This window comes from Athalia rosae, chromosome 4, assembly GCF_917208135.1.
Source record: "Athalia rosae chromosome 4, iyAthRosa1.1, whole genome shotgun sequence".
Lineage (NCBI taxonomy): Eukaryota > Metazoa > Arthropoda > Insecta > Hymenoptera > Athaliidae > Athalia > Athalia rosae.
In genome coordinates, this window is record NC_064029.1 from 16,364,864 (window position 1) to 16,386,932 (window position 22,069).

The following is a 22,069-nucleotide window of genomic DNA, read 5'->3' on the forward strand; positions in this document are numbered from 1 at the left end:
TCGAATAGGAGGATGCGATTTTGAATTGCATTCCTTCGATTCCTATTAGCAAAAATATTTCAAGTCTGACGCTGCTCGCGCGGTTATACAGCGCGAGGACGAGGAATCGCACGATCTGTGTTTGCTTGATTTATGTTTTGTGTCGTCCCTAGGGGTCCTAAGAAATTTTTAAAAACAATAACTAGCGTGACTTGCCATCTTGCAAGGCGCTTTAAAAACTTGACTGATTTTGGTGGCGGGAATATGTATTGAGTGGTTTTCTTTCAGGAATTTAGTGAAAAATAAAAATCCAAGTTTCGTCGCTGCTACTCCGATGCGCGCGGACTTGGCACTTAAAACATACGTTGAAACGCTTTAAATGCGTTTAAAACCCAAAAACCGAACAATTGTAAGTCATCAAGTCCCTCCTTCACACCTTTTTGTGAGCGGGGGGCTTGAATTCCACGCGATTAATTTTAAGCTTCCGACACAAAACTTCAGCCTTCCGATTCTTAGCTTTAAAACCCAGAGACTGAAAAATTGTAAGGAATCAAGTTTCTCCATCGCACTTTTTTTGTGCGTGGGGCTTGAAGTCCACGCGATTAATTACGGTATAGTTTTCTATCATAATCTTGAGTAGTAATTAAATTTTATCATAGACCCTAGTTTTGAGTTTCATATTTAATACTTATCACATTTTCTTATCGTTTGTTCGCTTTGATTACTGACCAGATTTTGTTCACAGGCTGCCTCTGGTTACTAATGAGCTACCTTTTGTGTTACAGAATGAATCAGTATTTCACACACTTAATTGTACTTTATCATAAAAAATAAAAAAAGTATATCAAAAGTCGCTACAGATTATAAAATTCTGCGTACATACCTATGTATAATATTGCAAATTTCGTAAATTAGTTTTGTGAAAAACAAATTTTATGCAACGTTTGACAACGAAACAGAGGGTATATTTGGATCGATCAACTCGCAAACGAAACCAAACTTTTTTTCGCAGCTTATGTCATTTAGCAGTCCGTCTCTGCCAATAGATCCGCACTTTTCATCCCCATAAAGATTGTTAGGCTCCGTCGGTTGCCACCGAAAGTAACCCGTATTTTCCAACGGTTCTCCGTGTATCGTTAGAAAATTGTCACCCTCGGTATTCCGAAAGAATCCAATCAGAGCGTACCCCGAATGAGTCGATCCTTGGTGATAGGGTGATTCCCTGAATAATCGTCGAATAACGTCAGCTTCGTCTGCAGAATTGATTATCGCTAGGTTACCACCCTCTTCTTCGCAAATCGTTTGTGCGTCCCTCCACTTTGCCACATTATCGTGTATTTTATGTCCACCGATTCCGGGCGTGTATCTGCAAAATCCCCAGTCTTGTTTTGCTCGTTTTCCTTAGAGGCGAATTCGAACAAATCTTCGTTCGTTATCGTTTGGTTTGGTTTAATTTACTTTTTACTTACCTGTAGTCGCTTCGTATTTCTTGAGTTCTTTGCGGAGGAAATATGAGCGATGCGTCGATGATGAAAATTTTTGCAATCACGAGAAAGAAAGTTGTTAAAAACGAGGGCGACATTGTTTGCGGCTCGATTATTCGTCGGATGTTGATCGAGTGAATGTTATGTGAGAAACTATCGGATGAGGAAAATCATACGAGTATTTATACGACATATTGAAGGGGGGAAATTGACATTTTGACCCGATGCTGCCATTCGAATCAATGAGCTATTTATTTTTCATTAATGTAACATAATTGATGCGCTGGATGTGTCGTGTTTCAATATATCTGTGGTCGGTAGTCTTCTTTGATTTTTTCTCTTTGCATGGACTCGTCGATGATTTTTCATTTTTATTTTCTATACTTTCAAGATTGACGATCGATGTCGTCGGAATATAAATTTCATATTAACGTTTGCAAATTATTGCTTTTCAGAAAAAAAAAAAAAAAATTCACTGCGTATACGTAGACCGCAGCGTGCGTAAATTGCTTTATAACCATATCGAACTTCTGCCCTCGTGATCGTTGGTCATTCAATTCGTTATCAATTTCAGCCGCAATTTTCTCTTCGTTTTTCATGATTGAGTTATATGGAGGAGAACGATATTGTACGTATATCGGCATCGCGTTGCGTCAGGAATAGAAAAATTCCTGCGTTTGCTCAAAGTTTATTAAGGAATTCAAAATTTTGAAGCCCATTATTTTTCAAAAACTCATCATGCGAACAACGCTGTCTGGTACCAGTGGATGAAATAATTTGACACAACTTGATGGGCCATTTTTTTCGAAATATTAACCTTGCAACATTTTGAATCACGATTTTCGGAATTTTCAAAGAGGAAAAGAGAGAAAAATCGGTTCTCGCGATCGGGCTCTCAACAGCTGTTCTTATTTCCCTAGTGCACGCAGTTACAAATACAATTCGAGGGTGGGCAAATCGGACCCGTTAACTGCACGCCTGAAACTAAAACTGTATTTCAATCATTTTTTTATTCAAAATTATCAGGAACGTGAAGCGCACAGTCAGTGCTAAATAATTTTCATACGTTACCTTCGTTGACTTCCGGTATTTCGCAAGCAAAAGCGAAAGGCTTATCGCACGAAATGTCGTTTAATTTACCGTGAAAAACGAGAGCACCGCAATCTTCGTTACCAAAAGCGTTATTCGGTTCGGTATCGTACCACTCGTTGAATCCTGTTTCCGTTAACGGTTCGTCGTGAACTGTTACGAAGTGACCTTCTTCGAAAAGATCGTGAAAACCCAACAGAATATGATTAGAATCCGTCGAACCATTGTGCGGTTTTGAAGAACCGTAGAGATTTAGAATCGCTTGTAATTCGGGGCGAGAATTTATTACGGCCAGGTAACCACCTTCTTCTTTGCATATTATTCGAGCTCGATTCCACGTCGTAGCTTGCTTGTGAATCTTGTGACTACCGATACCAGGCGTGCGTCTGAACGTCGAGAAATAATTCGTATTAATTATTGAGCATATCGAATGGAAAATTATTTTTCAAATTTACACTATGGCGTCGTCGCTTTTTAATTTTTTGCAACGCATTTGCAGTGATGAATGAAATCGTCGCTGACACATGGAGATAATGAAGAACGAAAGATTTTTTTTCAACTTACACGTATCCGTCAGCCTGAATAGGTGATACTTGGGTTTGCTGAGAAACAGGTACACTGCCAAAAATGTGGAACACTTGCGCGAAAATTACGAAGGATATGAAAAAGTGCAACATGTTTGTTGGTTCGTTAAATGAAAGTACTCTGTACGAAGTATGTTGCGCGAATGATTCAACTACATTTTCATTCAGTTTATTTTAGTTTTGGGATTTTTATACAACTCTATCGTACGTATCGTATGTAAATAAGTACGTACGTACATGATTATCGATATCTCGTCCCAGTATAACCGAGACGAATGAATTCTGAGAAACAGATACTCTGGGATTAATCAGAGGCCTCTTGATCCGAAACATGGTTTTATAATAAATTAGAAAAAAAAATACATACAGATGTATATTCGAAATGATATTTTGTCATTTTTATTCATTACAAATTTTTACATCCAAAGATCATAATCGCTGTGCGAGAAATGATAAATTTCACGACTACATTAATATCGTCATTCGACACTCGTTATGAAAGAGGAAGTACGTTCAGATCACTCAATTCGCAAATAAATGCGAACTTTTTTTTACAATGTATGTCATTTAACAATCCATCGGAGCCAACTGATCCGCAATTTTCACCCCCGTAGAGATTGTTCGGTTCCGTAGGTTGCCAAAGAAAATAACCCGAGTTTTCCAAAGGTCGTCCATCTACTGTTAAAAAACCGTTTCTCTGAGGGTTCCGATAAAATCCAATCAATGCATATGACGAGTGATATGATCCAGGGTGACGAGGCGATTCTCTAAATAGTTGTTTGATCACTTCAGCCTCAGCTGCAGAATTAATTGTCGCTAGATTACCACCTTCACCTTCACAAATCGTTTGTGCGTCCTTCCATCTTGCCACATCGGTGTGCAATTTATGGGCACCGATACCAGGCGTATATCTGGTGAAATTTTCGACATCCTCGGGTCAAATTTGAATAAATTATCGACGAGAATCTATGCGTTATATTCACTTTTATTCGTATTTTGATTTTTTTTTTTTTAACTCACGTGTAGTCAGTTCGTAATCCTTGAGCTCGTGGTGGCAGCATCATGGGTGAACCGTTGGTGTAGAAAATTTTCCCCGTCATGAGGATACAGAATATAACATGCGTTTGTAACATTTTCGATAATTATTCTATTATATTCCCTTTTCCCGATGTTAGCCAACGAATTTCTGTATAAGAAACTGTGAAAAATTGCAGTTCACGAATCTATTTATTGTAACACCATAGATATATTAAACTATATGGTAACGCAGTATAAAAAGAGGGATTGACATTCTGACCTATGATACGTTTCAATCAATAATTGTAAACTTATTTGTCTCCCGTAAATTCAATAGGGTATTTGTTTTCTCGTTGAGAGAAATTTCTTTCTTTCTTTCTTTCTTGTACTCTTTGTTGTAGATAGTCCTCAGTTGGGAAAAGTGTTGTGACAGTTGAGAGATTTGAATTTTATTGGTCAACATAATTTTATCCTCTCAATTTTAATCTGTCTGCTAATTATTTATATCGGGGTTTATCGGTACATCAAATACGTGTGTTTTACCCACAAAACAATCTGTAAAGTGTAGATAAAGCATGAACAGAGGAAAAACACTTCATCTTTTGACCTGCAGTTCATATAAAAGTTTAACATAAAATTCATGGTTCTCCACAATGATGTTACGACGAATACGAAGCTGGGAAATTGGAGAAGATCAGGAAATTTTATATAGAAAAAAGCGTCTGTTCCTTTTATTTTATATAAACATTATACCATAGATATATTGAACATATCTATGGTCTTTGCTCATTTTTCGAGGGATTTCGGAAGATTTCGGAGTCAAAAAAAACCAAAGACTATAGTCTTTGCTCATTTTCCGAAGGATTTTGGAAGATTTTGGAGTCAAAAAACACCAAAGACTATAGTCTTTGCTCATTTTTCGAGGAATTTTGGAAAATTTTGGAGTCAAAAAACACCAAAGACTATAGACTTTGCTCATTTTTTGAGGGATTTTGAAGGATTTTGGAGTCAAAAAACACCAAAGACTGTAGTCTTTGCTCATTTTTCGAGGGATTTGGGAAGATTTTGGAGTCAAAAAACACCAAAGACTATAGTTTTTGCTCATTTTTCGAGGGATTTTGAAGGATTTTGGAGTCGAAAAACACCAAAGACTATAGTCTTTGCTCATTTTCCGAGGGATTTTGGAAGATTTTGGAGTCAAAAAACACCAAAGACTATAGTCTTTGCTCATTTTTCGAGGAATTTTGGAAGATTTTGGAGTCAAAAAACACCAAAGACTATAGACTTTGCTCATTTTTTGAGGGATTTTGAAGGATTTTGGAGTAAAAAAACATCAAAGACTATAGTCTTTGCTCATTTTTTGAGGGATTTTGGAAGATTTTGGAGTAAAAAAACAGCAAAGACTATAGTCTTTGCTCATTTTTCGAGGGATTTTGAAGGATTTTGGAGTCGAAAAACACCAAAGACTATAGTCTTTGCTCATTTTTCGAGGGATTTTGAAGGATTTTGGAGTCGAAAAATACCAAAGACTATAGTCTTTGCTCATTTTTCGAGGGATTTTGGAGTCGAAAAACACCAAAGACTATAGTCTTTGCTCATTTTTCGAGGGATATTGAAGGATTTCGGAGTCGAAAAACACCAAAGACTATAGTCTTTGCTCATTTTTTGAGGGAATTTGGGAGATTTCGGAGTCACAAAACACCAAAGACTATAGTCTTTGCTCATTTTTCGAGGGATTTCGGAAGATTTCGGAGTCAAAAAACACCAAAGACTATAGTCTTTGCTCATTTTTCGAGGGATTTCGGAAGATTTCGGAGTCAAAAAACACCAAAGACTATAGTCTTTGCTCATTTTTCGAGGGATTTTGAAGGATTTTGGAGTAAAAAAACACCAAAGACTATAGTCTTTGTTCATTTTTCGAGGGATTTTGGAAGATTTTGGAGTCGAAAAACACCAAAGACTATAGACTTTGCTCATTTTTCGAGGGATTTTGAAGGATTTTGGAGTCAAAAAACACCAAAGACTATAGTCTTTGCTCATTTTTCGAGGGATTTTGGGAGATTTTGGAGTCAAAAAACACCAAAGACTATAGTCTTTGCTCATTTTTCGAGGGATTTTGAAGGATTTTGGAGTCAAAAAACACCAAAGACTATAGTCTTTGCTCATTTTTCGAGGGATTTTGGAAGATTTCGGAGTCAAAAAACACCAAAGACTATAGTCTTTGCTCATTTTTCGAGGGATTTTGAAGGATTTTGGAGTCGAAAAACACCAAAGACTATAGTTTTTGCTCATTTTTCGAGGGATTTTGGAAGATTTCGGAGTCGAAAAACACCAAAGACTATAGTCTTTGCTCATTTTCCGAGGCATTTTGGAATATTTTGGAGTCAAAAAACACCAAAGACTATAGTCTTTGCTCATTTTTCGAGGGATTTTGGAGAATTTTGGAGTAAAAAAACATCAAAGACTATAGTCTTTGCTCATTTTTTGAGGGATTTTGGAAGATTTTGGAGTAAAAAAACACCAAAGACTATAGTCTTTGCTCATTTTTCGAGGGATTTTGAAGGATTTTGGAGTCGAAAAACACCAAAGACTATAGTCTTTGCTCATTTTTCGAGGGATTTTGAAGGATTTTGGAGTCGAAAAACACCAAAGACTATAGTCTTTGCTCATTTTTCGAAAGATTTTGGAAGATTTCGGAATCAAAAAACACCAAAGACTATAGTCTTTGCTCATTTTTCGAGGGATTTTGAAGGATTTTGGAGTCGAAAAACACCAAAGACTATAGTCTTTGCTCATTTTTCGAGGGATTTTGAAGGATTTTGGAGTCAGAAAACACCAAAGACTATAGTCTTTGCTCATTTTTCGAGGGATTTTGAAGGATTTTGGAGTCGAAAAACACCAAAGACTATAGTCTTTGCTCATTTTTCGAGGAATTTCGGAAGATTTCGGAGTCAAAAAACACCAAAGACTATAGTCTTTGCTCATTTTTCGAGGGATTTTGGAAGATTTTGGAGTCGAAAAACACCAAAGACTATAGACTTTGCTCATTTTTCGAGAGATTTTGAAGGATTTTGGAGTCGAAAAACACCAAAGACTATAGTCTTTGCTCATTTTTCGAGGGATTTTGGAAGATTTCGGAGTCGAAAAACACCAAATACTATAGTCTTTGCTCATTTTTCGAGGGATTTTGGAAGATTTTGGAGTCAAAAAACACCAAAGACTATAGTCTTTGCTCATTTTTCGAGGGATTTTGAAAGATTTTGGAGTAAAAAAACACCAAAGACTATAGACTTTGCTCATTTTTCGAGGGATTTTGAAGGATTTTGGAGTCAAAAAACACCAAAGACTATAGTCTTTGCTCATTTTTCGAGGGATTTTGGAAGATTTTGGAGTCAAAAAACACCAAAGACTATAGTCTTTGCTCATTTTCCGAGGGATTTTGGAAGATTTTGGAGTCAAAAAACACCAAAGACTATAGTCTTTGCTCATTTTTCGAGGGATTTTGGAAGATTTTGGAGTCAAAAAACACCAAAGACTATAGTCTTTGCTCATTTTTCGAGGGATTTTGAAGGATTGTGGAGTAAAAAAACACCAAAGACTATAGTCTTTGCTCATTTTTCGAGGGATTTTGGAAGATTTTGGAGTCGAAAAACACCAAAGACTATAGACTTTGCTCATTTTTCGAGGGATTTTGAAGGATTTTGGAGTCAAAAAACACCAAAGACTATAATCTTTGCTCATTTTTCGAGGGATTTTGGAAGATTTTGGAGTCAAAAAACACCAAAGACTATAGTCTTTGCTCATTTTTTGAGGGATTTTGGAAGATTTTGGAGTCAAAAAACACCAAAGACTATAGTCTTTGCTCGTTTTTCGAGGGATTTTGAAAGATTTTGGAGTCGAAAAACACCAAAGACTATAGTCTTTGCTCATTTTTTGAGGGATTTTGGAAGATTTCGGAGTCACAAAACACCAAAGACTATAGTCTTTGCTCATTTTTCGAGGGATTTCGGAAGATTTCGGAGTCAAAAAACACCAAAGACTATAGTCTTTGCTCATTTTTCGAGGGATTTTGAAGGATTTTGGAGTAAAAAAACACCAAAGACTATAGTCTTTGCTCATTTTTCGAGGGATTTTGGAAGATTTTGGAGTCGAAAAACACCAAAGACTATAGACTTTGCTCATTTTTCGAGGGATTTTGAAGGATTTTGGAGTCAAAAAACACCAAAGACTATAGTCTTTGCTCATTTTTCGAGGGATTTTGGGAGATTTTGGAGTCAAAAAACACCAAAGACTATAGTCTTTGCTCATTTTTCGAGGGATTTTGAAGGATTTTGGAGTCAAAAAACACCAAAGACTATAGTCTTTGCTCATTTTTCGAGGGATTTTGGAAGATTTCGGAGTCAAAAAACACCAAAGACTATAGTCTTTGCTCATTTTTCGAGGGATTTTGAAGGATTTTGGAGTCGAAAAACACCAAAGACTATAGTTTTTGCTCATTTTTCGAGGGATTTTGGAAGATTTCGGAGTCGAAAAACACCAAATACTATAGTCTTTGCTCATTTTCCGAGGGATTTTGGAATATTTTGGAGTCAAAAAACACCAAAGACTATAGTCTTTGCTCATTTTTCGAGGGATTTTGGAGGATTTTGGAGTAAAAAAACATCAAAGACTATAGTCTTTGCTCATTTTTTGAGGGATTTTGGAAGATTTTGGAGTAAAAAAACACCAAAGACTATAGTCTTTGCTCACTTTTCGAGGGATTTTGAAGGATTTTGGAGTCGAAAAACACCAAAGACTATAGTCTTTGCTCATTTTTCGAGGGATTTTGAAGGATTTTGGAGTCGAAAAACACCAAAGACTATAGTCTTTGCTCATTTTTCGAGGGATTTTGAAGGATTTTGGAGTCGAAAAATACCAAAGACTATAGTCTTTGCTCATTTTTCGAGGGATTTTGAAGGATTTTGGAGTCGAAAAACACCAAAGACTATAGTCTTTGCTCATTTTTCGAGGGATTTTGAAGGATTTCGGAGTCGAAAAACACCAAAGACTATAGTCTTTGCTCATTTTTCGAGGGATTTTGAAGGATTTTGGAGTCAAAAAACACCAAAGACTATAGTCTTTGCTCATTTTTCGAGGAATTTTGGAAGATTTTGGAGTCAAAAAACACCAAAGACTATAGTCTTTGCTCATTTTCCGAGGGATTTTGAAGGATTTTGGAGTAAAAAAACACCAAAGACTATAGACTTTGCTCATTTTTCGAGGGATTTTGAAGGATTTTGGAGTCGAAAAACACCAAAGACTATAGACTTTGCTCATTTTTCGAGGGATTTTGAAGGATTTTGGAGTCGAAAAACACCAAAGACTATAGTCTTTGCTCATTTTCCGAGGGATTTTGAAGGATTTTGGAGTAAAAAAACACCAAAGACTATAGACTTTGCTCATTTTTCGAGGGATTTTGAAGGATTTTGGAGTCAAAAAACACCAAAGACTATAGTCTTTGCTCATTTTTCGAGGGATTTTGGAAGATTTTGGAGTCAAAAAACACCAAAGACTATAGTCTTTGCTCATTTTTCGAGGGATTTTGGAAGATTTTGGAGTCAAAAAACACCAAAGACTATAGTCCTTGCTCATTTTTCGAGGGATTTTGAAGGATTTTGGAGTCAAAAAACACCAAAGACTATAGTCTTTGCTCATTTTTCGAGGGATTTTGAAGGATTTTGGAGTAAAAAAACACCAAAGACTATAGTCTTTGCTCATTTTTCGAGGGATTTGGGAAGATTTTGGAGTCGAAAAACACCAAAGACTATAGACTTTGCTCATTTTTCGAGGGATTTTGAAGGATTTTGGAGTCAAAAAACACCAAAGACTATAGTCTTTGCTCATTTTTCGAGGGATTTTGGGAGATTTTGGAGTCAAAAAACACCAAAGACTATAGTCCTTGCTCATTTTTCGAGGGATTTTGAAGGATTTTGGAGTCAAAAAACACCAAAGACTATAGTCTTTGCTCATTTTTCGAGGGATTTTGGAAGATTTCGGAGTCAAAAAACACCAAAGACTATAGTCTTTGCTCATTTTTCGAGGGATTTTGAAGGATTTTGGAGTCGAAAAACACCAAAGACTATAGTCTTTGCTCATTTTTCGAAAGATTTTGGAAGATTTCGGAATCAAAAAACACCAAAGACTATAGTCTTTGCTCATTTTTCGAGGGATTTTGGAAGATTTCGGAATCAAAAAACACCAAAGACTATAGTCTTTGCTCATTTTTCGAAGGGATTTTGAGGGATTTTGGAGTCGAAAAACACCAGAGACTATAGTCTTTGCTCATTTTTCGAGGGATTTTGGAAGATTTTGGAGTCGAAAAACACCATAGACTATAGTCTTTGCTCATTTTTCGAGGGATTTCGGAAGATTTCGGAGTCAAAAAACACCAAAGACTATAGACTTTGCTCATTTTTCGAGAGATTTTGAAGGATTTTGGAGTCGAAAAACACCAAAGACTATAGTCTTTGCTCATTTTTCGAGGAATTTTGGAAGATTTTGGAGTCAAAAAACACCAAAGACTATAGTCTTTGCTCATTTTTCGAGGGATTTTGAAGGATTTTGGAGTAAAAAAACACCAAAGACTATAGACTTTGCTCATTTTTCGAGGGATTTTGAAGGATTTTGGAGTCAAAAAACACCAAAGACTATAGTCTTTGCTCATTTTTCGAGGGATTTTGGAAGATTTTGGAGTCAAAAAACACCAAAGACTATAGTCTTTGCTCATTTTTCGAGGGATTTTGGAAGATTTTGGAGTCAAAAAACACCAAAGACTATAGTCTTTGCTCATTTTTCGAGGGATTTTGAAAGATTTTGGAGTCGAAAAACACCAAAGACTATAGTCTTTGCTCATTTTTTGAGGGATTTTGGAAGATTTCGGAGTCACAAAACACCAAAGACTATAGTCTTTGCTCATTTTTCGAGGGATTTCGGAAGATTTCGGAGTCACAAAACACCAAAGACTATAGTCTTTGCTCATTTTTCGAGGGATTTTGGAAGATTTTGGAGTCAAAAAACACCAAAGACCATAGTCTTTGCTCATTTTTTGAGGGATTTTGAAGGATTTTGGATTTTTCGAGGGGTATAATATATTCATGATCATTCATAAATAGCTTTCAAAGAGAGGAATCTAATTTATTGGTCGACTGGTTTTTCAGAATTCATCTCTCTGTAAATATTCGCATGGGGTAGTTCATGTGTGATAGCCTTAGGGTATGCAACCCACATTTCATCTTTGAAAAATTCTTGGACCATATTCTTGACCTTGTCGACCTCTGTTGTCCTTCCAAGAAAACATTTCATTAGTTTTACAGCGGTCGGTAATAAAACATGTACTTGATGAGATGTAAAAATAGATACTACGCTGGTCATTTTATGAGGGAAGATTATTACTCGCCTAGGTAGGCAGATGGTCAACGCAGTACGCAGTCTTGCAGTATTCAGTGTTAACTGTTTAGAAATAGTGATAATTGTTGGATATTTGTAGTATTTTTCGGAAGTCTGGCATGATAGTTTGATTTGACAGAAGGACTAGGTCGTTAAGATGGATTGGTGCTTTGAAGCGATGAGTAAAAGTGATCGGGGTTTGGCATAATAATGTCAGATTGGTGACGTTTCGAGGTCTACGGAAATGTATAAAGGCATCACAGGAGCAGCAGTAGCAGCTGACAATTTTTACACATCTGACAGTTAAAATAACGCTTGCGTAATTCAAATTTTAAATATAATACAACAAACCACAGATATAACTGAGGTCTTTATGACCGTATTCACGTGATCTATTCGCATAATAAAGACGCAATTGCGTTTATGATGGCGTGTACTGATGTCTCATCAAACAGAAAACATTACATGGGTCCAGAGTCCCTGGCTGATCTCAGCTTCAGGTTGATTTGCACAAATTTGGATATAATATCAAGCAAGGATGAACGAGGGTATAGAATTTTGCACCCAGGAATTGCACTTCCGAGTGGAATATGTGACAGGATTATTGAATTTGTCCAGAAAAATGGGACTGGCGACGTTGATGATTATTTCATATCTATATTTAAAAATAATTCTACTAAACTAAAGCGAGTAAAGATTGTAAACTGCAGCTTGTCAGATGAGTCTGTTTTCACTATTACCAAACACAAAGTTGCGGAGCTTGAATTAAGCGAATGTGGAAATATGACAGAGTTATCGTTGGAGCATATTAACGCCAACTCTGAAAACCTTGTCAGTTTGGCTTTTCGAGGAGCCTCAACGGTCATTCCTCCATACCTGAAAGATGGTAAAGATCAAGACCTTTTTTCTCAGTTTTGTCAAAGTTTTCAGTGGTTTCAAACGATTGACTTATTTGAATATTTCAGATGAAGATTTACCTACAAATTACAGCAGAAGAGGCTATGTGTTAAAAGCTCCCAATTTGAGACGACTAGCTCTTTGGTATCTGCGAATACCAGCTACGGAGTACATCCTGTTATTATCAGGTTTAACCAGTCTTACTCACTTGGATTTGTCATATGCTTCAAATATTGGCAATCTTTACTTCCACAAACTCATACCAAACCTTGTTTCACTATCGCTTTACAATGTAAACGTCAGCGCCAGTTGCATCAGAAGTATTTGCCACTTAAAAAATTTAAGGTATAATTTCTGAAGTATTTGTGCGTTTTAATTATTTGTTTCAATTTACTTCACTATGGTCATGTTATTTTAAGGGAGTTGGATATATCTCAATCAAATACTAAATTTGGAGAATATGCGTTTCCAAATAAAACACTTGAAACACTGATCTGGGGATTGCCAAACCTTATTTCATTGGATATCGGTGGTACTAATCTAGCAGGAACTGGAGTTGCAGAAAAACCAGATCATCCCGTTGAAAAAGATTGTCAACTATGCGATATACCAGGACTTACGTCAAGAGTTAATAAGCCCTTACAATTTTTGGGTCTCTATGGAACTGCTCATGGAGCCTGCAGGCGACGCGACATTCCTGCCAAAGTGGTGGGTACAGCTAGGTTTTTCGAATACAACAAGAATATTTACTTGTTATTATGAATTGACTGTAACTCTGTAACAATTGATCGATTTATCAAATGTACAGATAGCAGGAGACTCCAATGAGGAACAAATATTAGTTGCGGCAAGAGTTTGTATGGATAACAAACCGGATCTTTTAAGAAAAGTTTTGAGCGATCTGTATCATGTCTTTAGATATGAAACTTGTAAGCACATGGATCAGGCGTTGTGTATTGTTCTTGAAGCAATGGAAAAACACCCCTCTGAAAGGCATATACAAATTTCGGGAAGGTTAGTAAGACGGGTTGTGCTAGACATAACATGTGTATACTTTAAATTTGAAGTCGTACAATTAACTATTATACATATTGCACAGCGCGACGTTGTTCTACATAGTTAAACTGAAGGAAGAAAACGGATTAGTTGTAGAAATGAAACGAAGAATAATAGGCTCTCTACTCGCAGGAATGAGTGCTCATAGGGATGAAGATACTATGATGCGCAATGGTTGCTTAGCTTTATGTCAGTTTCGCATCCCCCATGACGTGGTGTGTAATGCACAATTATTATTGCTACTTGTTGGCTTATTTCTGTTTATTGAATTCACGAGACCAGTAAGCTGGTGAATTTATGTGGTTCGCAGAACATGGAAGATAATTCTTTCCTTCTTTTTACCTTCATTATTTTATTCAAGGTTCAATAAAGCAATACATGTTTATAGATGTGGAATTACGAAGTACTCGTAAGAGTGCTGTTACACTCGGCACAAAATGCGGAACCTGAAGGATTTGTTCAACGGATTGGGCTTTACTTACTGAACTCACTAGCCTGTAAAGTTGATGGAAAGCAAAAACTGCTTTTAGGAGAATTAGGCTGCGTCCCAACTATGTTACGATTGATCGAATACAGGCTTAAGCGTAGAATATTTGACGATGTGTTGGAAGTAGCCTGGTCTACCATGTGGAACATGACCGATGAAACTCCAAGCAATTGTAAACGGTTTTTGGATGCACAAGGCATGCGGCTCTTTCTTGGGTGCGCAGATGTATGTATACTTTTAACTATTCACGGCTTATGGACGAAGGTTTTTTTTTTATGAAAGTTATAAATGCGCGGAGTGAAACGTGATTATAAATATTTATCTCTGTTAGGCTTACCCATATAAGGAAGAGTTACTAAGAAATATGATGGGGCTATTGGGTAATGTAGCAGAAGTGGAAGAACTCCGACCAAAACTGATGCGAACACGATTTATAGACGTTTTTGCGGACATGTTGTCATCTGACAGTGAGGGGATCGAGGTACCCAACCACTATGACTTTCTCATCTCTTTTTTCACTCAATAGCAATAATGCTCCTGTCCTGAGTGTATAGAAAAAGAGTGCTGGATACTCGTGTAATATGATGGAATTCAGTTATCTGCAAGAATGCCAGTGACGTCTGTCGACATACCCATGTTTTCAGGTCAATCATTTATTGTATTGAAAAATTTGTGTATTAGTATTCAAGTCGTAGTCTTTTTACCAGATAATTTGTCATTATTGTTGATTTTTTCAAACCTTGATAAACCTGCAAGGAGAAAAAAAAATGATCGGAGTATCCACGGATGGATGCGAAATTTTACCTATTCCTCACTTCTTGGGTATCCAGCACCCTTTCTCGTATATAGACAGCGTACATAAATTTTGGATAAAAATAGAAAAAATATGCCAGTCTAATTAACGATGATGACAATATACCTACTTTACTCAATGCTAATATTAACTAAAGTCGGCTTTTTTTTTTTATTCAATTACCTCCAGTTGTCTTACAACGCAGCAGGCATTCTGGCGCACTTAGCATCAGATGGGGAAAATGCATGGGTAATTGAACGACCTGCTAGAACAGCTGTGCTTGCTCGAATGGTTGTTGCTATTGAACGCTGGGATTTATCTACAGAGCGGAACATCAACTATCGATCATTTGTCCCATTATTAAGGCTACTAGATATATATCATACTCCAGAATGCCAACTCTGGGCTATCTGGGCCCTTGCCAATCTTACAAAGGTTTACCGTAAGTTCATCGAGTTTGTCGTTAATTGAAAACCAAGTTTCAATTAAGTTGGATTTTTTTTAATGTTAATCATTATATTTCGTGGTACAACAGCTACAAAGTATTGCATCTTGGTGGAAAGTGAGGGTGGTTTGGAAAAACTTCAACGTTTGATAGAAGATACTAGACCCTATGCTCGGATCAAGGAACTCGCCTACCAAGTGCTAACACAATGCCAGCTCGCTGGCTACCGAGAAAAATTTCAATCTTTAACATCGCCCTCTGATAATGAGTGTAGTGCTCAAAGCTCTTAGACTCCGTGAATTATCTGGTGATTATAAGATAGATGTATACAGCCCTAAACTCCATACATGTAAATAGCAATCCCTTATAATAAAAGAAATTATTGAACGAGAATTGTTGAAAAATACTGACATTTTGACTGAAACATTGAAAATCCCGATTGCGGGAAACTTATCTCTATCACAGATCCATTCATAAAAGAGAATGCGATTCGTATCATCGTGTAAGTCCGGTTCTTTGCGATGCATGAACCAAACTGGTAGTCGCGATTTCTCATTCACGAATCTCCGCTGGTTGAGGTGCAATTTCAGGCTCACGCTTGACGCAGATTTTTAAGCGTCAAATGTAGTCATGAGGTATTATTTCGACAGAAGCACCATCGAAATTATAAATGGATCATCATCATCCATTCATTATGATCATCTGTGATCATAATCACAGATGTACAGATTTATTTTCAATTTTTCCGATTTTTTTCCGATTTTTTCCGATATTTTTTAGATTTTTAAAAATATTTTTCATTTGTGCCGGCCCTGGGTGGGTATGGGCCCTTGAAATTAATTGCACGGCCCTATTCTTAGGCCCACCATTTTCTCTAAGCCCCGCCCATCGCGAGTACAGCTAGCGCCATGTGGCGGAATTTTCGTGAACTTCACACCTAATACATCTCCGACCCGCATTACATTGCCTAACGTCAAGGGGCAAGAAACCTGGGATTTTAGTTCACGAAAATTCCGCCACATGGCGCTAGCTGTACTCGCGATGGGCGGGGCTTAGAGAAAATGGTAGGCCTAAAAATAGGGCCGTGCAATTAATTTCAAGGGCCCACACCCACCCAGGGCCGGCACAAATGAAAAATATTTTTAAAAATCTAAAAAATATCGGAAAAAATCGGAAAAAAATCGGCAAAATTGAAAATGAATCTATACATCTGTGATTATAATCACAGATGATCATAATGAATGGATGATGATGATCCATTTATAATTTCGATGGTGCTTCTGTCGAAATAATACCTCATGACTTCATTTGACGCTGAAAGACCTGTGTCAAGCGTGAGCATGAAACTGCACCTTTAATATTACGGCAATGTTAGCAACGCCAGTTGTCGCTAAAAGCGCGAACCGGCAAGATATGTGACAGTAAATTACTTTGTTCATTTTTCATCCTACCTTTCATTATCTACATTTATACAATTTGTATAATTGCGCAGTTAATGATATCAATTCAGTATTCTGTACTTTGATTTTCTCTTCACCCAGAATTTCAACAATTGTCAGTTCTGTCATTGTAACTCTGTCAGAAATTTTGATTCCGAGGGAAAATTTATACTGAACTAACCGTCATCGTCTTCGTGACATTTATTCCCCCACATATTGTTGCTCTGTTGATGATAAAGCACATTTATGGAATATATTGTGATAATAATTTAGTAAAATGGCATCAAATTATAAAAATAGTGATGGGACATCTAAAGTTCTAGTACCAGTGTTGCTTTGTGCCTTTGCGATACCAGTTTCCATGCTCTTTTGGATCATTAATTTAATATACTCTGTTCTTACACCTGATAGCGAACATAACAATGATGGTACGACTCGTTATTATACCGATTATATCTATACTTACATGTTTATTATGACCACTGACACTTTTGGTTGGGGATTGTACATACTTGTATTTTATTGTTGAATAAGCAAAAGAGCATTGAACTAATCTAAATTTTACCAATGTTGCATTGCTCCATGTCTTATCAATTTCTTTTTAGGATATTCAGTCATTTCTCCATGGAGATGGTTATCTGCTGTGCTTATACCAATATTATTCACCGGTTGGGGCCTGAAACGGAAGAGTTTGGATCTTAGCGGAGCATTCTTGGGTAAATTATGTTCTTCACAAGATTGAAGTAGCATCGTTGATTATAACAATACTATTTATAATTTCAAGGTCTGTTCACGGGATTTGTTCTTACTTTATCAAGTTACACGCATGTGGCGTGTTTAATGGCATTCTTTTTCACCTCTTCAAAAGCTACTCACTTCAGAGCCAATAAAAAAAGAAAGTTGGAACAGGAATTTAAAGAAGGAGGTCAAAGAAATTGGATACAAGTATTATGTAATGGAGGAATGGCTACTCAATTAGCTCTACTCTATTTGCTGGATGTTGGATGTGGCGAACGCCCAATAGACTTTGACAAAGACTACAGAAGTTCTTGGTTATCGATTGGAATATTAGGTACGGACGAAGCGGTTCCCACTTATTTCAAAAGATTGCTCCATTAGAACTGCATGACAAAATTTCACTATGTTTGTTTGGACACGAAATTTATGGCCATCTTTATTTTGGTTGTAAGATAAAATTTGCAAAAAGCGCAGCCTTGGATACTATCCAAACAAACTTCGGTTTGTTTTTATTAATTTTTTTCACGTAAAATTCTCATGGAATGTACAGCACTTATTGTATCTCGATTATCTCCTCTATTCCCTTCGTCCTCCAAAAGATATTAATGTGGATAACAACGTTTTTCATTGGGAATTTGAGTAAATGATTGCTACAAAAAATCCTGATTGAATTACTTCGATTCCTAGGTGCCTTTGGCTGCTGTAACGGTGATACTTGGGCATCAGAACTTGGTACTGTATTGGGGAATACTGAACCATTCTTGATCACCACAAGGGAGAAAGTACCAAAAGGTGTTGTTGACTTTATTCCGTTCATGTAGACTATTGAACTGAATTTTATGGATAATTTATTTCAGGCACAAATGGAGCTGTGACCTGGATTGGACTTTTCGTTTCTTTGTTGGGAGGACTAGTAGTAGGGCTATTCAATTATATTGCAATATTATATACAGTAGATACGATAGCGTTGCAGTTAGCTGCACCCCAGTGGCCAATAATAATAGCAGGCGGTTGTGCCGGGCTTCTAGGTAGCATAATAGATTCGATTCTAGGAGCTACCTTACAGTATTCTGGTGAGTGCATTTTTTTTCGAACGAAAAAAGTTGACAACTCGGTATCTGCTGACACCCCAACCCTCTTGAAATTTATTTTTGATCAATAGGTATCGATGATAATGGCAGAGTCGTGGAACGTCCAGGCAAAGGAGTAAAACACATAAGTGGCAAACAAATATTTGATAATCACAGTGTGAATCTCTTATCAAGTATAATTATGGCTCTAACACTCCCAAGATTGGCGAATATATTCTGGCCCTGATGCTCATTCGTCTTCTTTAAAGTTGCCAGGTATAACGTAGCTTAGTTTTGTCTTATGAAAGGATAAAATGGAACTCATTCTCGTTATTTGTTGTTCACTGATGAATCTTGAACAAGTCATTGAATGTTGAAACGTTTGAGGATTTTTTGTCTTTATTTTTGTATTTCTTTTGGATCAAAAGTTTTGATAATTCTGAAGGTAGTTGTAGAGCGGTGGCTCCTGTATGTATTAATCTACAGTCACCTATGAAAAAATTTAATGAACAATGTTACCTGATTTGGAATTGTTAGTATTTTTCTTTATTTCTTTTTTTTTTATACATTATAAAATGGATAGATATTAATACATACGGTTGACATTCCGTCTGTGTTCTGTGGAATAACACAACGCATGTAAAAAAATTGTAATACGTACTTGCAGCTCTGACGATATATTATCGATTTAATCAATGGCAGCCTTGTATAAAATAGCCTTAAGAAATATACGCATATTTTAATACCTGTACCTATACCATTCACCTCTATTATTATTCATCACATTATCCCTGGGCGCCGAGCATAAGCGTTGCGATTGGAAGGCTGGAGTAGAAACTGTAAATTTAAAATCTAAGGGGGAATTAACAAAGGAGAAATAACATCGCTCAACCGTGAATGAATAACGTCACATCCATTTATTTATTTATTCGTTTATTTATTCATTTTTTCTCCACTTTTTTATTAAATCGACGATTCAATTGACATTAAACTTTTTTTTGTGTCAATATATAGGGTGTACGTGTTCTCGTAGTTAGGTGTTACAGATATTTTTACTTTTTGAAATCAGTATATTATTATTGTTAATATGTTTCAATTGAATCTGGATGTACAAAGTTATTTACAATGATTTTGTGCTGTACAGAAAATATTACAGAGTAAAACATTGATTTTTTTTCGTTCTTTTTTTTTTTTGTTTTTGTCTATGACTATAATTTTACAGTTAGATATATTTTTAGTAATTGCATCACACCGTGAAAATCAATTATCATTTTGTTATACGTTTATAAATATTTTTGCGACTATTATAGGCCAAAGAAAATGTTGGTTTTTCGAGTAAAATTTTTGGTGTTTTTTCCTTGTTATATCAATCGGTATGTGGAAATGGGTGTGATCAATTAATTGTCGCGATTTTTTCATCAATGAGGTTTATAATATTTCATCGTTTTTTTTTCCGTCTCCAACAATAATATCAGACGTGTTTCTGTTTTCATTAGTAGTTTTCGATGAGGGGATGTTTTGCAATTTTTTTTCCTAATTTCCTTCTAATAACTACATTCCATTGTATAACAGGAGAAAGGCATATGAAATATAATAGATTTACTTGCTTCGGTATAAAAATTAATTTAAAATTTACATTTTTTGAGTGATATGACGATCGGTAAGGATAGTAATTAGCGTATTAATTATTCTTTCCGAATAGAGTTCAACGCGTAATTTTGCTGTATCTTCTCATCAGCTGTGTAGATTGAATAATTAATTAAACTTTCGGAAAACTAGGCCATCAATTAAATACATAATATGTATCCTGATCATTTCTGAACGATCACGAAATATAAGTACTAAAATAAGATTAAATATAACGTGAGATTTGGATGTATGTCGTTGATATCTCGTAGAAAATTATTAAATAATTTTCATACTTATACATGATTCATATTCTGACATTCTAGAATTATTCCGATGCTCGTAATATTAAATTCAGTGGAAGTGATTTTATACTTCGCACTGTAATTTCTTCGAAATAAAGAAAACTCGATGAAATATTACGAGTGGTCTAAGTCCACGTAAGCCTTGTGGAATATTTTTTTTTTTTTCATCGATCTACGTGGAAGTGAGGATGAAATCAGAAACGAGCTGAAATTGTATGGGAAATTTAATAATGAGAAATATTCTGATTTGGTCAGGAAAAGCATTTGAACTTATATCGACTATATCTAAATCTCCGTTATTAATTATATCGTTCGTTCGTATTGATTTTTCGTTAGTTAGCTTATATGCTAACACCATTTGATTTATTTGATTTTTGTTCTTTTCAAATCTTTTTTTTTCTTCACCCGTATATTTGCCAGTTATTTGAGAACCTTTAAATCTGTACAAATTTATTTATTAAGTTATTGTACTTTCGAAAAAGCTCTGTAGTTTAGTGCGATCGGAAATTTATCATTCAAGACTAATTATAACGAGAGTCATAAATCTCGATATGAAGGTAATTGAATCTATCAATTCCTCATCTGAAATGCTATTCAACAACCAACAGCTGTAAATAATTACACGATATAAATTTCGCTTTCCCTGAAAGTTTTGGGATCTCATGCATCGCATGATTTTTCAATATATTTTTTTATTTACAGAGAATGTAACAGGTTAATTGTTTTTGTTTATTCTTTTATCTATTAATTTTTTACTCTCTTTTCTTCGTTTCTTTTTTTTCTAACGACAGGATTTACTTATATATTCATTTTTCGTATCCATGATAAAGAAGCTCTTACACGTATATTCTAAATATCATTAACGAAATTAGGATTTTTAGGAAATGAAAATAGAAAAAAAAATGATCCTAAAACCGGTTGCGCTGGAACAAGATTCGGTAAAAGTTTAATAAAGTTCGATGAAGATAAACGAAAAAAATTTCACTACCTTAAAAGTAGTTTTAATTGAAATTAGTACATAAAAAGAAGGTTCGCGCAATGATAACTATACAGTTATTAATTCTTTCGGATAAGTGAAATGTACTTTTCTTTTTTCAACGGGTTATTACAAGACCGAAATTTATCTCGATGAATAAAATCAGCATTGGCTCTGGTACTCGTGGTTAAAGTCGTTGGCCGAATCGTTGCGTTTTATGAGAACTTGGAGGTGGTTGCTACTTCCTCGACGAGCGGCGGAAATGTTTGTTACCGCGGACTCCTGGGGATCCACCACCGCCGCTGACTGGTAGTCACACCTTCTCCTCTCCCGCCATCGGACCTGCGGTCGATCGGACAAACTGAAACAGTCAACACCCAAAAATGGACTCGACTCGGGCGATGTCATTGGCACGATACGGACGCTGATTCTATAGATGTATAATAGTATTTTAGTAAATCATTAATTGGTATAATTTTTTTTCAATTTAAGAATTTCAAAATCCCTCTCAATTGATGGTATACGATGGCTTTCGTTAGATTTTTCAAATTACGTGCATTCAGATAGTTAATCGAAAAACAATAATGAACTCTATTCGGGATAACGTGCGATCAATCGGGACTCAATGATTTTTTAATCGTTGTATTCGTTTGATTCTT

The 22,069-nt window shown here is 36.0% G+C and overlaps 5 protein-coding genes across 22 annotated transcripts in view; 2 read left to right on the forward strand and 3 right to left on the reverse strand.

The window, feature by feature from the left end:
• Positions 1-642: 642 nt before the first annotated feature.
• Positions 643-3,327, reverse strand: LOC105690000. Its single transcript, XM_048654309.1, has 4 exons — positions 3,117-3,327; positions 2,535-2,938; positions 1,449-1,629; positions 643-1,345 (listed from the first exon to the last, which is right to left on the reverse strand). Exons 1-4 carry the CDS (start codon positions 3,227-3,229, stop codon positions 913-915), a joined length of 1,131 nt encoding a protein of 376 aa, XP_048510266.1. The 5' UTR covers positions 3,230-3,327; the 3' UTR covers positions 643-912.
• A 136-nt stretch (positions 3,328-3,463) lies between these two features.
• Positions 3,464-4,444, reverse strand: LOC105690001 (hemolymph lipopolysaccharide-binding protein-like). The gene is made up of 2 exons (XM_012407467.2): positions 4,157-4,444; positions 3,464-4,047 (listed from the first exon to the last, which is right to left on the reverse strand). The coding sequence occupies exons 1-2, from the start codon at positions 4,267-4,269 to the stop codon at positions 3,630-3,632; spliced, it is 531 nt and encodes a 176-aa protein (XP_012262890.2). The 5' UTR covers positions 4,270-4,444; the 3' UTR covers positions 3,464-3,629.
• Positions 4,445-11,575: 7,131 nt separating this feature from the next.
• On the forward strand, positions 11,576-15,649 carry LOC105690016 (protein zer-1 homolog). The gene is made up of 9 exons (XM_012407487.3): positions 11,576-12,464; positions 12,544-12,820; positions 12,895-13,183; positions 13,284-13,489; positions 13,575-13,746; positions 13,920-14,243; positions 14,350-14,499; positions 15,001-15,253; positions 15,347-15,649. Exons 1-9 carry the CDS (start codon positions 12,002-12,004, stop codon positions 15,544-15,546), a joined length of 2,334 nt encoding a protein of 777 aa, XP_012262910.2. The 5' UTR covers positions 11,576-12,001; the 3' UTR covers positions 15,547-15,649.
• Positions 15,650-16,626: 977 nt separating this feature from the next.
• LOC105690023 (transmembrane protein 19-like) lies at positions 16,627-19,254 on the forward strand. The gene is made up of 6 exons (XM_012407497.3): positions 16,627-17,123; positions 17,301-17,411; positions 17,480-17,767; positions 18,121-18,225; positions 18,291-18,506; positions 18,596-19,254. Exons 1-6 carry the CDS (start codon positions 16,973-16,975, stop codon positions 18,748-18,750), a joined length of 1,026 nt encoding a protein of 341 aa, XP_012262920.1. The 5' UTR covers positions 16,627-16,972; the 3' UTR covers positions 18,751-19,254.
• A 666-nt stretch (positions 19,255-19,920) lies between these two features.
• Positions 19,921-22,069, reverse strand: part of LOC105690021 (calcitonin gene-related peptide type 1 receptor-like) — a 112,438-nt gene continuing 110,289 nt past the window's right edge. For 17 of the 18 annotated variants that reach the window (XM_048653576.1, XM_020854667.2, XM_048653577.1 and 14 more), the window contains one exon: positions 19,921-21,752. In XM_048653576.1, coding sequence (XP_048509533.1) covers positions 21,573-21,752 — 180 coding nt within the window. In that variant the 3' untranslated portion in view covers positions 19,921-21,572. Of the gene's footprint in view, positions 21,772-22,069 lie in introns of all 18 variants that reach the window. The other variant, XM_048653584.1, reaches the window with a different exon arrangement.